This window comes from Physella acuta, unplaced genomic scaffold, assembly GCF_028476545.2.
Source record: "Physella acuta isolate Inbredline_101_S28 unplaced genomic scaffold, ASM2847654v3 ptg000270l, whole genome shotgun sequence".
Classification (NCBI taxonomy): Eukaryota; Metazoa; Mollusca; class Gastropoda; family Physidae; genus Physella; species Physella acuta.
Genome location: NW_026731789.1, coordinates 21,228 through 38,596, shown reverse-complemented (window position 1 = coordinate 38,596; position 17,369 = coordinate 21,228). Strand labels below are relative to the sequence as shown.

Genomic DNA, 17,369 nt, shown 5'->3' with positions numbered 1-17,369 from the left:
AGTGTATATTTTCATACATTTTCTATATAAAGTATACACTATTTGTTTCACGGCAGAGGGAAGGGTTTGCTCTGAAAACTGAAGGGATGAAGCAGTGCCGCCCGGAGATATGCCTGAAAGAAACACTGACGATACATAATATATATATATATCATATATATATATATATATATATATATATATATATATATATATATATATATATATATATATATATATATATATATATATATATATATATATATATATATATATATATATATATATATATATATATATATATATATATATATATATATATATATATATATATATATATATGTGTGTGTGTGTGTGTGAGTGTGTAAATCCATGTGATGTGTGTCTGAGACAGATATATTAACCAGACGACTATCTTAATCCGCCTTAACAGATGTTGCTATAAATAGCTTTTAATTTAGTGCCTGATAACCATCTCAGCAATTTCCTCGGCCGCGGCGTCTTAATAAAGAACAGGTCGGGATGAATTCTGGGGGCCGCAGCCAAGGGGTGTTGTTAGCCTTTGGGGGGGGGGGGGGGGTGTCGGAGATCTCCTAAATGCATCCATTACAATGTACTTAAACGTTGTCGCCCCCGTACCTTTTTGTGCCAGCAACACGGCACCGCCCGACGGGTCGACACTACACCCCTGTCCTACCCGGGCTGACAGGTTTACGACCGTCCCTAAGTCCCGTCTCGGGTGCGGGGTTTGTGTCACTGAGCTCCCCGGGATCGTGGACACCCTACACCCCCTGCGCCCGCCTTTATTTGTATGCTCAACACTTCAACAGTAGTTAGATGGAAAAAAGGGAGGGGGTGGAAATTTTTTTTTTTTAGCTTTTACAAAAAAGTTGAGTGTTGTGTTACTTAGAGTGAGGGGAGGGGGGTGGTATCTTACATGCAAGTGGTGATCTATTCACCTCGTGGTGATCACCCGTGCGGTGGTGAGACACTCGGCTACACACCTCGGTAAACAGCGGTGCTGGGTCAAGTTTAAACTCCTGAGTACGTGCTCAAGCAGGTGTCAGCATCGTTGTCTCCTAGTGGGGACTGTCCTAAGGCAGCTTGGTCTAGATTTGATGTGTTTGGCCTAGATTAAAGTCAGCTGAAGATTTGATATCAGTTTGGTCTAGATTTGTTGTCAGTTTGTTCTAGATTTGATGTCAGTTTGCCCTAGATTTGATGTCAGCTGTAGATTTGATGTCAGCTCTTTATATGAAGTCAGCTTAACCTAGGTCTAGCGATACTTCTAGTCTAGTCTTACGACCATATTTGTCTACATTCGACGTCAGCGTTTTCGTAACATAATTATTGATCTTGATTCAGTGCCACATTAGTATAAAGCAGTGAGGTGTTATTACATGAGTACATCTGTCTACACTATGCGCTGTATTATATTATAGGGTCTACATTCCGTGCAATACAGATTCATTATCTGAAGAAATTTTCAAAACGTATAGTCCAACCTAATCGCACTAAATTTTAAATACATCAAGCATTTTTAAACAATAAAGGGAAAAAAAATCATTATTTTTCTACGTTTTTAATTTTGTTATTCCCCGAAATTTGAGTAGACGTTTTATCTGTTTCCGTCAAGGTTTTCAAGTATTTGTCCGAAACGTTCCTTTAATTGTCTTAAAATATTGATACCATCTACATTTGTGTGTATTATAAAATACTCGCACCTCCCGTATTTTACACCCGCATACAACTCTCGCCACGGGCGTTCACATACTTTATTGACCACACCAGCGGCGGTCGCCATTGTTTCCATGACCATTTCCGGTCAAACCCTCCACCCATCTCTCCCGACCCGCCATCTTTACTGCTAATTCCCTGTCTGCCCATCTTCGAGATCGGGACCATAAAAAATGGGACTTACCCCGACCCCGGGTCATAAAATATGGGACTTATCCCCAATCCCGTTTGTTTGCACCATTGTCCATTGTCCCACCCCCTCCCCCTGACTCGGCTCGCCACGGAGCGATATCCACTTCGATTAGCTCCAACACTTTCTAATTAAGAGGACATAATTAATGCCCTCGAGTTGCCGCCCCTTTCAGCAGAAGTTGTCGCTCTTGTTTTTATCGTTTGTTGTACCCGGCGGTCGGGGTTGGGTTTTTAAAAACGAACCCGTCTATTGAGACCCGGGCATTTAAGCTGCGGGGTTGTGAACTAAATTTACAGATAAACCGGGGACGATTTATATTTAGGTTCGGGTGTCCACTGTTTGGTCGATAGGCCGGACAAGGTGTCGGGTTTTTTTTTCTTGGCGGCGCAAACACCAAAAGGAACCTTGTATACACAAAAACTATAAAGACATGGATCACTTAGACACTTGGCTAGAATTTTTTTTTTTCTCAGAGATGTAAACACCAGAGAGAAATAAGTATACTTAAACACAATAAAGAGATGGATCATTTTGGCACTTGGGTGGATTTATGGACCGGCTCGGTGACACTATTAAATGTACATAAAAAAACGGCCAGCGGTCACGATAGAAAATAGGGATGGGGGGTCGGGGAGGGGGAGTGTCCACAGGGGGCGGGGTCTGATAACCAAATAGTGTCCAGTCGAGAGGGAACAATAGCCACAGATTATGCAGATTGTCCGCGAGTCGTGTTGGTTTATGGCTTCCGGACAAATTCCGACAATCGGATTCGCTTCCTACTACTGGCACAACAGAGTTTGAACATTAAAAGAAAACAAAATGTAAAGTTTCCTGTAAAATTTACCCTTTTAAGGACCCGACCGTCAATAGGGCAGAGGAAGTAGAGTTAATTCATTTACGCCACCTCTGTAAACAATGAGATGGTGTGTTCTGATGTGTGTGGTGTCGTCTTTAGTTTCAATAACGAGTCAGGTACCTATTAGAGCTGGGTGGGCTAAGGGAAGTCCTGTTTACTCAACTCGGAATTGAACTTTTTGACTTCGTGTATCTATCTTAGTTAATATGTAAATAATATGATTTCCTTTAGTGATCATTTCAATAAGCATATCATTAAATTGGTACCTAAAACTAAAATGTCTACGTAGGTCTAATATTAATTTAAAAGACAACTTTACATGGCTATGAAATATATTTAAAAATAAAATATTTAAATCGGCCGACTATTTATTTAAAAGACAGTTTTTACATGGCCCTAAAATATATATTAAACTAAAATGTAGACACAGGTCTATTATGTATTGAAAGGAAAATGTTTACATAGGCTACATAGAGAGAGAGAAGAGTGGTATATATTCATTATATGTAAAACAAACAAATAAACACAACAAGTCATCAAACTGACAAGTTCTTCGTCTGATCTGTTTGTAGAGACGACAAGTCGCACACAGATATTGACAAGTCCATTATAGACTTGTCAGTTCCGGAACAGATGAAGGATTGACATCCGTCAGACAGATTGTAGACAGGAATCAGACAGAGCAAAGACAGACTGAAGACAAGACTAATTGAATCGTTACACTTCACTCTCTGCACCAAGAAGGTTAATAGCATTAGCTGGACGGTGGGTGGGGATGAGGGGGGGGGGGAGGTGAAAGAGACTTGTGTTGACTTTAAATTAGGGGAAGGTGAACGACAATGTTAGAATGGGGGTTGGGGTCAGATGTTGAGGTGTGACGTAATGTGAGATAGGAGGGGTAAGAGAGACGAGATGGAGGGAGGGCGTTATCAAGACAAGTGTGTGTGTCGTTTACTGTGTCCAAGGTGTGGGGGTGTCCACGATGGTCATGTGGGGGTCAAGTGGGTGGGGGTCAAATCCTGGGAGGTGGTCAAGTCTTGGGAGGTGATCAAGTGGTAGGTGGTGGTTATGTCGTGGGTGGGGTTCATGTTGTGTGTGGGGTTCATGTTGTGTGTGGGGTTCATGTTGTGTGTGGGGTTCATGGTGTGGGTGGGATTCATGTTGTGGGTGGGGGTCATGTTGTGGGTTGTGGTCAAGTCGTGGGTGGTGGTCAAGTCGTGGGTGGTGGTCATGTTGTGGGCGGTGGTCATGTTGTGGGTGGTGGTCAAGTCGTGGGTGGTGGTCATGTCGTGGGCGGTGGTCATGTTGTGGGTGGTGGTCAAGTCGTGGGTGGTGGTCAAGTCGTGGGCGGTGGTCATGTTGTGGGTGGTGGTCATGTTGTGGGTGGTGGTCAAGTCGTGGGCGGTGGTCATGTTGTGGGTGGTGGTCAAGTCGTGGGCGGTGGTCAAGTCGTGGGTGGTGGTCATGTCGTGGGCGGTGGTCATGTTGTGGGTGGTGGTCAAGTCGTGGGTGGTGGTCAAGTCGTGGGTGGTGGTCATGTCGTGGGCGGTGGTCATGTTGTGGGTGGTGGTCAAGTCGTGGGTGGTGGTCAAGTCGTGGGTGGTGGTCAAGTCGTAAGCTGTTGTCAAGACGTGGGTGGGGGGGTTGTCATTTAGTGAGTTTGTTAAAAACTGCTTTACTTTTGTCGAAGACGGTGCTTTAGTTGGCTGTTGCCTTGTCGTGGGCAGGAGGTGGCTGGTGAGTGACAGCGACCAACAAGAGGTACCTGGGGCCATGTCAATCACAACATGACAGTGTGTTGACACTGTCACCTTGTTTGGCTAAGCGGCAGTGTAACATAAGGTAAATGCCATCTACCGGTGGGGGGGGGGGGGCTTCTGAGAAGGGTCACTTAGTACGTTACAGGTCTTGTTTTAATAACATTCACCCCCCCCCCCAGCATTAGTTGGAAACAATGTCATAGTTTTAATGGGGATGTCAACCTTTGAACGTTAAGTCGACAGTAACATTCGAACATTAGACACAAAAATTCGTGATCAAGATTAACCTGATGAAAATGTAATTTCAAATTATTTTTTCAACGGCAATTTAATTCAATTGTAAAATGCGAAACCCGTTTTGACGATAATAAAATTACTAATATTTAAAAATCTTGATAACCATGTTTCATTGTTATTTGTGTATTGAATTCATAAGGTATATAACATGTTTTGAATTTAAATAATTCACTTTTCTCTAAAACGATATTGCCGGAAGAATATTAATAAAACAAACATTTGGTAAACAATAAAAAAAATGATAATAAGGTATCACTAAAATATTGTGTGGTTATGTAGCATAGAAGAAAACAAACCTTTATGACAATAGCTTAGGCCTATATTAGGACATGAGTGACGACAAAATATTTTATGAATTTAATTAAATGTAGTAAACGACATTTAGCGTTAGTGCATTCTCAGATTTTAAAAAAATAAAAATTTAAAAAGTATATCACTTTACATTTAAGTGCATGGTTTATTTTGTAAGTGGGTGTGTCTTTATGTTTGTACACGCACCATATCGTTTACTTTTGGTCAGAAAATAACATGTAGGTGAGATAGGCATGTGCACGCATCATGATATCTAGAACGGCATGTTGTTATGTTCTATATATGTAAGAATAAATAATCAGTAATGAGTGTTGCAGTTCTGCAACAGGATGCAATTAAGGGTTGAATCCTGTTTGAACACTTTCAAAATATTTGTTACGTGTCTACTAATTAATGTTTCTCTTTGGCGCTGCTTTATGCCCCACACATAAAGAAGTTCCACACTCCAAACCCTAACAGTAACATCAGTTCTGATTGGATTGTCAAACTTGACAGGCTCGCCGGGGGCGTGTCCGCTTGACTTTATGTTTGATTGAAGAGTTTAATTTTCACCAACAATTGACAGCCCCCCCCCCCCCCCATTGTGTAAACATCTTTAACCCGGCAGGTATAAACTCCTCCGGTCTTTTGGGACGCCACCCGCCGGTCTTAAACCGGCAGGTATCAACCGGCTAATTTTAGTGACGCCACCCACGACTCAGTGACGCCACCCACCGACTCCACAACAAACCGACCTTTCTGCTCATTTGTTTAACTCGAGCCAATAATCAAAACGTGGGCGTCTTTCATCCCTCGACCACCCTGCTGCGCCCCCCGGTTCAACAACGGCACCTCCCGCCGTGACGCCAGTTTTCTTCTCGCGCCCTCAAGCGGCGCCCCTGTCTCCCTGCAGGGGTGGCAAACAGCGTTTACCCCCCCCCCCCCCAGGAATATGTTGTAGTGTAAGCTCTAGTGGGAGCTTGAGAAGGCTAACGTCATCTTTGTAGTGGGCTGTAGAGTTGTATGAATGTGTAGGTTTTCTATAAAAGTACAAGGATCAATAAGCTCAGCTGAGTTTCTTTAATTTTTCTTTATAATAATTTTATAGGTAAATTTCTATTTATTTTTACGGTCCGATTTTATTAAATCTCAAATTCAACATAGTTAATGTTCAAAAAAGTATGTTGTCCATGCGCAATGTCATTGTTACATTAATCCCTTTTTGCTTTTTTCTGATGTGTATATCATCCCCCGTCCGTTTTTTTAAATTCAAATTTCAAATCAAAAGTCTTAAGTTAAGGGCGGGGGTGTTCGTGTCACAATATTAACGCTACCACCCATACATTTACCAAACAAGCCACAAAGTTCGGACTCCCGTCCTTGACATTGTTCCTGTAACAAGTGTCCATGTGGGCTATTTTTTCCCAGTTTATATTTCATAGAAGTTATCCTCTTTACTAACCAGTTCCTCCCCCCACCCCCCACCCCACCCCGACAACCTCAATGTGTGTCCCCAGTCCTTATTCTTATGTCAAGTCATGTGTCCATATGAGATTCCTTCACAGTCCCAATTTCAAAGAAATTACCCCCCTCCCCCCCCCCCCCCCCACCCCACTTCCACACACACATATACATCCACGTAAAGTTCTGACCCCACACATTATTCTTTGTGTCCATTTCAAATATTCCCCAGTCTCAATGTCACAGAAATCACCACCCCCCCCCCCACCCACTAACCCCACCCCACCTTATGTTCTGACCCCCAGTTATTGTTCTTGTGTCCATATCCAATATTTCCCCACGTCCTGATGTCACAGAAATCATCCCCACTTCCCCCACACACCCCACCTTATGTTCTGACTCCTCTCATTGTGTCCATATACAATATTTCCCCCACCCGATGTCACAGAAATCATCTCCACATGCGGTGCCAATCTGGCCACCCTTACACCCCACTACCTGGCCACCTCGCGCCAATTATTCTAGACATGCGAACGACGATCTCAGCTGTTAGGGACAGCTGGACAATGACGACACCCTCTCGCCCCTGGGGCCGGTCAGTTTACACAGTCTGTGATGACGTGACCTGTTGAGCCTGAGGTCATGTCATTTCTCATGAAAATTTGGGTGTATCGAACCAATAGGCGATACATAAAAAATTGAATTGCCGTAGAGACAGTAGCTCAGCGGGGAGCGTGTTTTATTTGACCGCTGCCTGTAATACTAGCACACGGGTTTCAGTGACAAACAGAGCTCCCTTGCTAGCATCACCACCGTCCGAAAAAATGACCGCATGCTAGGATGAGATGAAAGTTGAAAGGTCAGTTGTTACGTAGACGTCACATTTCAAAGCGTGAAGCCCCGGGCTTTCTAGGTCAAACAGGACCACATACCTAGATGATGGCAACATGGTTATGTTCTTGTATACATACGTCATTGACAATTTTTCAAACATTTGACCCGGGGCTTATACTTTTGTTATGGCCAAACTCAAATAGTGTCTCCAGAATCGAAATACGAAAAAGTGTGTTTTTATGTGATTTTGAAATTGTAGACATGATAAAGCGATTTTTATTTCGATGGTCCTTGGAGATGGGGGATGGGGGGAGGGCATAATCCCCCCCCCCCCCCCCCCAACATCTCTGCCTTGATGGAAAAAGAAAGTCCAGCTCATGCAGAGACATACGTCTCTTTAAAATCTGAAGCCCTGGTCTCCTGTTTGTCCACGTCTGATGGCCAAGGTGAGATGGCCAAGGTGAGATAGCCAAGGTGAAATGGCCAGGAAGAGAAGGCATGGATGAGACAACCATGGTAGGACGGTCAAGGCAACCTGACCAATGTGAGATTGCCAGTGTAGGTGGCCAGTGCAAGGTGGCCAAGATAAGGTGGCCGGGGTTTCTAGCCGTGATGATTATTGAACTAAACTGCTATCGACAAAATACGTGCTTCATCGTTAACCAAATTCTAAATACCAAATTACATTTGACGCTCATGCTAATGGCAAGAACACAACATACCTGTAAACTGTAGTTTATTCAAGTGCTATTTATTTTCTCTCTTTGAAACACTTAAAACATATTTAAACGGTGTGTAGCATCAAAGAAATCTTTATCCGCAAAAAAATTGTTTTAAACCAAATCACTGAGGTTAATTATGAAACGTATTTAACTCTGACGAGCAGAAAAAGTAGTGGAGGTCGGCGTGGTCGGATCAGTTAAACTCATGGTTGCTGAACCTAAAAGTCCCGAGTTCGAAACCCGAGAGGCTAAAAAATCAAACTGCTTGTTCTTGTTTGGACAAAGGCTATTGAAACAAATCCAAAAAGAAAAGCAGGCTGAAATCGGAGTCAACGGCATATGTGGCTCATAACAAGTTGACACACACGCATAATTAATTGTGTTGGGACGAATCCCTTCCAACTTTAAATTAAAGTAAAACGAAAAGAAGAAAACAGGAGCAGATAATAGTTCTCTCAGATAAAATGTTCTGGTCAATTAATACGTCGCAAAATTTTAATATTTCCTTTCCGGTGTTTTTTTTTTCCTGCTGATCTTTGAAGTTGGCGTTGGCGAGTTTTCAGGTCAAGAACTCAGTAGGTGAACCAGCGTGCTAGCTCAAAGATAAATGGCCGCTAAAACAAAAGAAACAATCACCTAGCAAACGACAGGTTAACTTTTACAGGTCACATGGCACAGGTCACAGGTCACGATACACAGACCACGTGACAAGGAACACCCAAGTCGGAACGGTTCCTCCTATCAACAGATGTCCCATAAACCTCACCTGGAACCATAACAACGCTGGTGAGTTCTAACCCCGCACGTGCCGACTCGCCTCACCACTTGACCCTTGTCCGTAGGGGTCAGTTTGACCTTCTTTTGAAGTGCGTGGGTCACCTGGCGACTTGATCACGCGGAGGCCGACCCGAGGGGGGGGGGGGGTATCAGGTGTAACGGGTAATTAGCGTGTAATGAGGAGCCTGGGTCATTTGTCTGGAATAACTCGCGTCGCGTGCACGGTCAAACGTGAGCGCACATGGCCAAATAAACATGAGCTCACCAGAAGTGACCACTTCAACTTTTCACAACTCACGGGCCCGCTTGCCCGTCTTGATCGTCTCGCGGTTATCACGTGATAATCTCACGCACGGGTTTAAAAGGAACATATTTTAATCAGCGCTTGTTTTAATCTGATGTTTTAATTCGCTTTGTTTTTATCAGCAAATGATAATGAGCGTCAATTAAACTGACTAATCTATTGAAAAACGAGAGCAATGTGATTATAAATTGATAAATGTTTCGTTTACACTCGCAACATGCAACATACTATACACGTCTAGAAAAAAAACAACTCGCAACAAGTTAATGTTATATGGAAAAAAATGTCCACTGAACATGTATACTTATCTGTGTTTTTTTAGACTTGTATAGTCTACATGTCGCAGGTGTAAACGCGGTGTTATTGACAAATACATTTGGAACTGACCACCCCCCCCCCTCCCCCACCCCTTTGACAAAGATCCTACAAGATGGACCAGGTCAGTGACCCCTCTTGTTCTAACCTGACCAAATATAACGTCACAACTTATAGCCGCTAGCCTGATGATTCTGTAGTCAACCATCATCATCTTTTACAGGTTTTCGCCTAAGACACACGGGGACAGGTGAAGTAGAGTTTATCTGTTTCAGAGAACTCGGCTTATGAAGGGAGAGTGTGGTCAGCACTATGCCCAGCCGCCTTCACTTTCCTAACGTGAGTTAGGTACCCATCAGAGTTGGGTGGACTCAGTTACGGTCTATTGACTTGAACCCGGATTCGAAAACGTGACTTACGGATCAATCAACCATGGTTTAACTAAAGAGAATATTTAGACCATGTTTTTAACAAACGCACTAATTTGAAACTGATCAATACGTGTATGTCCACAAAAGCAAACATAATGACCATGTTTTAAAACGACCAACTAATTTGAAGCTCATTTTGACACTGACCAACACGCCATGAGAATAACTAAAACGAAAATTAGTGGATGTTTACATGACCAATTAATTAAAAACTGACCATTACGTTTATAGCCATCACGATTTCTAAATCATATGAAGCCGTCCAACATGTTTTTGACTGACCAACAAGATGTACACTAACAAAATAAAAGTTCTAAGTTTAGTATTTTTACTTTGAGAAGCAAATATTCAGGCATTCAAAAACTACAAAGATGGAACAAATACTTTCATCTCTGATTAAATATATTTTAAAAATCTGCGTCTAATTAACCGAGAATTTCACGTTTGTGAAAAAAATTCGAGTGTAAAGTTTGTGTTTTTATCAATGTAAAGAAGAAAAAAAAACATCAAAGAAATTAGTCTTTTTGTTCACCCTTATTTTGAAAAGCAAGTCAAATCATAATTTAAACCAAACAGATAACAATAAATTCATAATAATACAAACAAGTTTAGAAAGAAAATTAAGTGGGTTTTTTTTTCTTGTGAACGGAAAAACCCCATAATTGTAGACAGTCGCTAATAAATTCCCGTAATCTAATTATAAACATTTGATAAATAAGACAAGACTGGCGACTCGGACTAGACCGGCGCATTCCATTCTCAGAGGTGCGGATAGTAACAATGGAGGACACAAGCCTCGTCTTGATGTTTTTGTTTGTACCCGATAGTGGCCAGATTTATTGACGTGTGAAGCCAAAACCCTTTGATGCCAGATAGGGCGCTAATTACTGTGTTGTTGTGGAGTGTTTGTCCGTTAGTGGTGAGTGTCTGGGCAGGGGAGGGGTTAATTAGGTGCGGGACTAATGGGGGTGATAACTGGTACCAGGGACTTGTCTGATAGTGGGGGGAACTTCAAAGGTGAGGGAGAAATCAGTACGGTGCCAGGAATATGTGTGGTAATGATTGGTCTGGGGGGGGGGGGGGGGGGAACGGTAGATGGACCGACTGAAATACGAGATGTGATCATTTGTTTGTTAACATGTACGTTGAATATGCTACCAAAAATATAATAGAAGAAATAATAGGCAGGTAGAAAATAATATAGAAATTTAATCTGAACATTGTTTTTAAGAAATACATTTTTGGATGTAATTTTGTGAAACGTTACAACGTACTAAATCAGATTTCTTAGAGAGAAATGAAACCTAGTTAGTTGTAATAGTTTAGGTAACATGTTTACATTTGCAATAGCTGTCTTTATTTAAACTTCAAAAATTAGTTATTGATTTATTGACTACTCTAAAATTGCATTAAAATTCAGGTAATAAAAATTGATGTAAAATAAAAATTTTAAACATTTTTCTTCAAAAATTGTAAATCTCTCTCTCTCTCTCTCTCTCTCTCTCTCTCTCTATATATATATATATATATATATATATATATATATATATATATATATATATATATACATTAAAAAAACACAAGTAAAGATTATATTTTTTGTTTCAACTAATTTGTTAATCAAACGTCTTGTTGATTAAATTAATCAATTAAAAAATATGTATACTATGTACAAGGGGTAGTTTTAGATATATATTATTATCATTCGTTAGGTAACCCAATGATAAAATGCACTCTTAATTTTTTAATATAAGTATACTATTTATTAACCAGCCTTTTTTATATCTATGAAGGTGACTAAATATATCCAGGATATTGTCGCTAAAGCTAAAAAATCAAGACTAGTCATAGATGGCCAAATATATAAAACCCCTTATACCGATCTAAATATTAGCTGCAGCCATGGCTACTGTTCACACATCCCAGCCACAGCTATGGCTGTAGCGAGTGGGGGGGGGGGGGACACAACGGCAGCCCCCTGTATCAGGTTGACAGTGTCAAAACTTTATGTTCCTCTAATTGTAGAGCCACGGGCCCTCACCTGGCTTTGTTATCTTGTCAATACGACAGGGGGGGGGGGGGACAGGCCTGTCTTTGTGTGTTAAGGTGGTGGGGGGGGGGGGAGAGGCATGGACCCCCCACAACCCACGGAAACATGCACTGTGTCGATGTATTGGTTTAACATCAGCAGCCTAATATTTAGTAGTCAGACATTTAGTAGTCAGATATGTAGTAGTCAGATATTTAGAAGTCAGATATTTAGTAGTCAGATATTTAGTAGTCAGATATTTAGTAGTCAGATATGTAGTAGTCAGATATTTAGTAGTCAGATATGTAGTAGTCAGATATTTAGTAGTCAGATATTTAGTAGTCAGATATTTAGTAGTCAGATATTTTGATAGTCAGATATTTAGTAGTCAGATATTTAGTAGTCAGATATTTAGTAGTCAGATATTTAGTAGTCCGATATTTAGTAGTCAGATATTTAGTAGTCAGATATTTAGTAGTTAGATATTTAGTCGTCAGATATTTAGTATTCAGATATTTAATAGTCAGATATTTAGTACTCAGATATTTATAATCAGACATTTAGTAGTCAGATTTTTAGTAGTCAGATATTTAGTTTTTTACAGCTGTCTGCACAAAAATTCGGGATTAAATATTTGTTTAAAAAATATAAAATTTAAAAAAAAAATGCACCAAATGACATTTTGGTGTGATGGTCTTCGTTTGAATAAACTCCAGATTATGAGACACATACGCAGCATAAACGGCAGAAAATCAATATACTTGGAAAATAATACGCACAAAAACTGAACGGAATAAAGCAGAACTTTTTGGTCCATATATTTCGTCACGATTATATTGAAACAAAAATATAAGGAGATCGTTTAAGTTAATTTCTAATTATTTGGTTGTATTGTGCAGATTTTATAGCCAAAAAAAATAGATACTGATATGTTGTGGCGATTGTAACATTAAAATTTTAGGCTAAATTAGCCACACAAAAATAAAGACATGTATAAAACATTCTTTAGAAATGTTAAAAAATTATTATTTTTATGATAGCATGGTCGAGGTAAGTTTGGCCGGAAATAATTTTTACTGAAGTTTTTAAAGATCGAAATTTTTAGGTTGGACTCGATCAAGACAGATCTTCTTTTAAATAATAACAGGGAAGTAATTAGCTGTTCATTAGCTGATCTAAGGCTCGCTGATGAAGACGTGAAACCGATACACATCCCATTACGGCTGCTTGACGGCAAGCGCCGGATCAAGCTTTGGCGTCAAGCGGACCTCTGACACTTCATTACGGGCATCACGTGAGTTCAGGCTTCCCCTTCGCCACGGCTCACCAAAATCAACGCGAGCCGGCAATGCCGGACGTGTTGCCGGCTAATTCGCCGGCCAGTCGGCCGATTGACCGAGGTGGACAATGGTCTTGCGAGGGTTTTTGTTTGTCGACTTGTGTGACGTGTGTCGTGTTCAGGTCACCTGACCGTGTGGGGGTCGAGTGACACTGACAGATGATTCACCCCCCCCCCCCCTACTTGCTGAGGCGCCGTGTGGTGACTGCTTGTTCGGTTGTAAAGTGGAGGGGAGGGGGTAATTTGAGGAGGTGATGTAATGTTGACCACTGTGGATAATTGGAACGTTTGGTACTGTTTTTTTTTCAATGGTGTATGTTAATCCTAGGTCATCCGTATTGAAAATTGAGTCCATACTTTTACGGTAAATAGCAGCCTATTCAACACTCGGCAAATGCCTGGACAACACTTAGTCGTTAACTAGTAATGCATGGTTCATATCCGGTCAATACCTGACCAATATCTGGCCAATGCCTGTCCATTACCAGGACGGTCAATTGAAATCAATAAAATATTGGCCATAGGAGAAAATTTGGGGTCTCTTTGGGATTTTTCAATTCTATAACATAAACTTATGAACAATGTACATGTACATTTTTAATTAATTAAGAAAAGAAGTTAAAATCTTGACCTATCATTGGTTAAACGGTTGGCGACAAGAAGGTTAGCCGGTTAGAAGGTTGACCTGTAGCGGCTACAGACAAGTTGATTGTGCCATCACGAGAGGGTGGGGAAGATGGTAGGCCGGCTAGACGGTTGGACGGCAAGACGGTTGGACGGCTGACCTGTAGCGGGTACCGACAAGTTAATTGTGTGATTACGAGAGGGTGGGGAAGATGGTTGGCCGGCAAGACGGTTGGCTGGCAAGACGGTTGGCCGGCAAGACGGTTGGCCGGCAAGACGGTTGGCTGGCAAGACGGTTGGCTGGCAAGACGGTTGGCTGGCAAGACGGTTGGCCGGCAAGACGGTTGGACGGTTGGCCAGCAAGACGGTTGGACGGCTGACCTGTACCGGGTACGGACAAGTTAATTGTGCCATCACGAGAGTGTGGGGAAGATGGTTGGCCGGCAAGACGGTTGGACGGTTGGACGGCTGACCTGTAGCGGGTACGAACAAGTTAATTGTGTCATCACGAGAGGATGGGGAAGATGGTTGGTCGTCAAAACGGTTGGCCGGTTGGCCGGCAAGACGGTTGGCCGGCTAGACGGTTGGACGGCTGACCTGTAGCGGGTACGGACAAGTTAATTGTATCATCACCAGAGTCTGGGGTAGATGGTTGGCCGGCAAGACGGTTGGCCGGCAAGAAGGTTGGACGGCAAGACGGTTGGACGGCTGACCTGTACCGTGTACGAACAAGTTAATTGTGCCATCACCAGAGTCTGGAGCTGTTACCGACACGCTTCTCCTACAATCGATTGAACCAAGAAGAGTCATTGACGCGGCGTCCGTCGTCAAGTGGCATTTCCTGACGCCGGATAGAGAGCGGCCATTAGAGCAACACCCCATGAGAGGACAAAGCGTTAGGCGTCCCGTGGGGGGGGGGGGGGGTGATTCAAGGATCAACGCTTAGTGATGAAACCAGCTACCGCAACACAACCGCTATAAGCGGGGTATCCCTGTTTGTTGATGACCAAACTCGATTTCATGGGCGAACTGGTTAATTATATAATTAATGCAATTATTGTATCACTAATTATAGGAAGCTTCAATAGTTCGAGTAATGCGACAGGATGTTTGAATTCTTGTCATCATAACTATAATAGTTATCATAATCACTAACATTATCACTATTATTACTTTTATTATTTTTAACATTATCATTTTTACTACTACTACTACTACTACTACTATTATTATTATTATTATTATTATTATTATTATTATTATTATTATTATTATTATTATTATTATTATTATTATTATTATTATTATTATTATTATTATTATTATTATTTCCATTATTACTTTTATGATCATTAACTATTATTAATTCATATTATTATTATTATTATTTCTATCATTATCATCCACATCATCTCAATTATACTTCTTAACCTTACTGTAACTATTTTCATTATTGTTGTCATTGAATAAAACTCTACTGTTTTCGTTAATATTGTTCTTGACGTAAGTAACTACAATGAAATCTGGCATAAGAATGTAAATTCAAAAATCGGCTTCCACTAATTAAACATTAACTTTAAACGTGAAATGGAGCCGGCACTACGTTGAGAGCGAGAGGAAAAGAGGGGTGGGGTGGGGGGGGGGGATTCATGAGACCCATCTTTCCCCCCCCCCCCCCATTAACTAGAATTACTAAATCGTTAATTAAATTTAAGAATTGATAATTACAAATTAACGCAGTAGTAAATAAACCTAAGATTTAATTAGATCCTATTGCATGTTATGATACCATTTAATTAAGTGAATTCCTTAACTTCCGTAACAACTAATTAACCAAACTTAGCCAATAGCTAACACTTTGCCTTATACGGAAAGATTTTCAATCAATATTCACAAAGCCAGATTTTTTTACATTACAGGCCAAACATGGCACGGTGTTCTTGCCTGGTGTAACCCTACTAGTCTCGCCTCCCCAACACTTGAATTTGAGCCCAATTGTCGTGTTCATCTGAAATTGCGTACCTATCGCGCCAGCCCGTGGCACTTAAGATTAATGACGTCGGAGTGTATAGCAGGCGAGTCGACCGTTTGAATTCTTGGGTCAACATGACACACAAGACGTTGGCGGAAATCAATAAAGACGGGCGTCTTGGCACTTTTCAGTCAGGTGACGTCATTCCGTGACGTCAGTTAGTGACGTTTATATAATTAACACGAGTATTGTAACTTTTTTTTTTTACTAAGAAGAAAATAGGGGGTGGAGTCTTGATGACAGAAGCACCGCCCCCTTAATTATACGCCCACTAATGTAATTCTATTAACCTGTGCGACTAACTGTCCAGTTTACGCAACAATTTCTATCAACCTGCTAAAAAGCATGTGTCAGGGGCGGAGCTACTGCGCCGCCAGACCCCGTGGAAGGGGGATAGGGAGATATGGCAAACCGTTCAGGAGGGGGGGGGCATATTCCAACTGTTAACAATGATAATTATCATTCCAGTATACTTTTTTTTTCTTTGCAGTTCATGTTTTGTTGTTTTGTTTTTTGTTTTTTTTGTAAAAAAAAATAATACAAAAACAAATAGGGCTCTTACAGCAGTGACTATTCTACAATCACTAACCCACGCGATTGTGTGTGTGCTGGGTCTGACCCGTGGTCACTTACGGCCAGTTATGGTGATAATCACACCACTCCCCAACTCAACTAAACCCTCGGGTCATTTGTCTCCGGGAGTTGGAAGTGTGTGTGTGTGGGGGGGGGGGGGGGGGGGTTGAGTTGTGTGGTCACTTACCGGCCAGTCTTGGTGATGATCATCTCCGTGCCAAGCTCATGGAACTTATCCCAGAGGTCTTTGGTCTCCGAGTGTGTGTGTGTGTGTGTGTGTGTGTGTGTGTGTGTGTGTGTGTGTGTGTGTGTGTGCGGAAGGGGGGGGGAGTTGAGCTCTGTGGTCACTTACCGGCCAGTCTTGGTGATGATCATCTCCGTGCCCAGCTCATGGAACTTATCCCAGAGGTCTTTGGTCTCCGAGTGTGTGTGTGTGTGTGTGTGTGTGTGTGTGGAAGGGGGGGGGGGGGAGTTGAGCTCTGTGATCACTTACCGGCCAGTCTTGGTGATGATCATCTCCGTGCCCAGCTCATGGAACTTATCCCAGAGGTCTTTGGTCTCCGAGTGTGTGTGTGTGTGTGTGTGTGTGTGTGTGTGTGGAAGGGGGGGGGGAGTTGAGCTCTGTGATCACTTACCGGCCAGTCTTGGTGATGATCATCTCCGTGCCCAGCTCATGGAACTTATCCCAGAGGTCTTTGGTCTCCGAGTGTGTGTGTGTGTGTGTGTGTGTGTGTGGAAGGGGGGGGAGTTGAGCTCTGTGGTCACTTACCGGCCAGTCTTGGTGATGATCATCTCGGTGCCCAGCTCATGGAACT

At 41.9% G+C, this 17,369-nt stretch overlaps 1 protein-coding gene across 1 annotated transcript in view; it reads right to left on the bottom strand.

The window, feature by feature from the left end:
* The window catches only part of LOC131939245 (T-box transcription factor TBX20-like), a 34,430-nt gene extending 17,626 nt beyond the window's left edge, over positions 1–16,804 (bottom strand). Inside the window, exon 1 of the mRNA XM_059297445.1 lies at positions 16,742–16,804. Coding sequence (XP_059153428.1) covers positions 16,742–16,764 — 23 coding nt within the window. The 5' untranslated portion in view covers positions 16,765–16,804. The remainder of the gene's footprint in view (positions 1–16,741) is intronic.
* Positions 16,805–17,369: the final 565 nt, after the last annotated feature.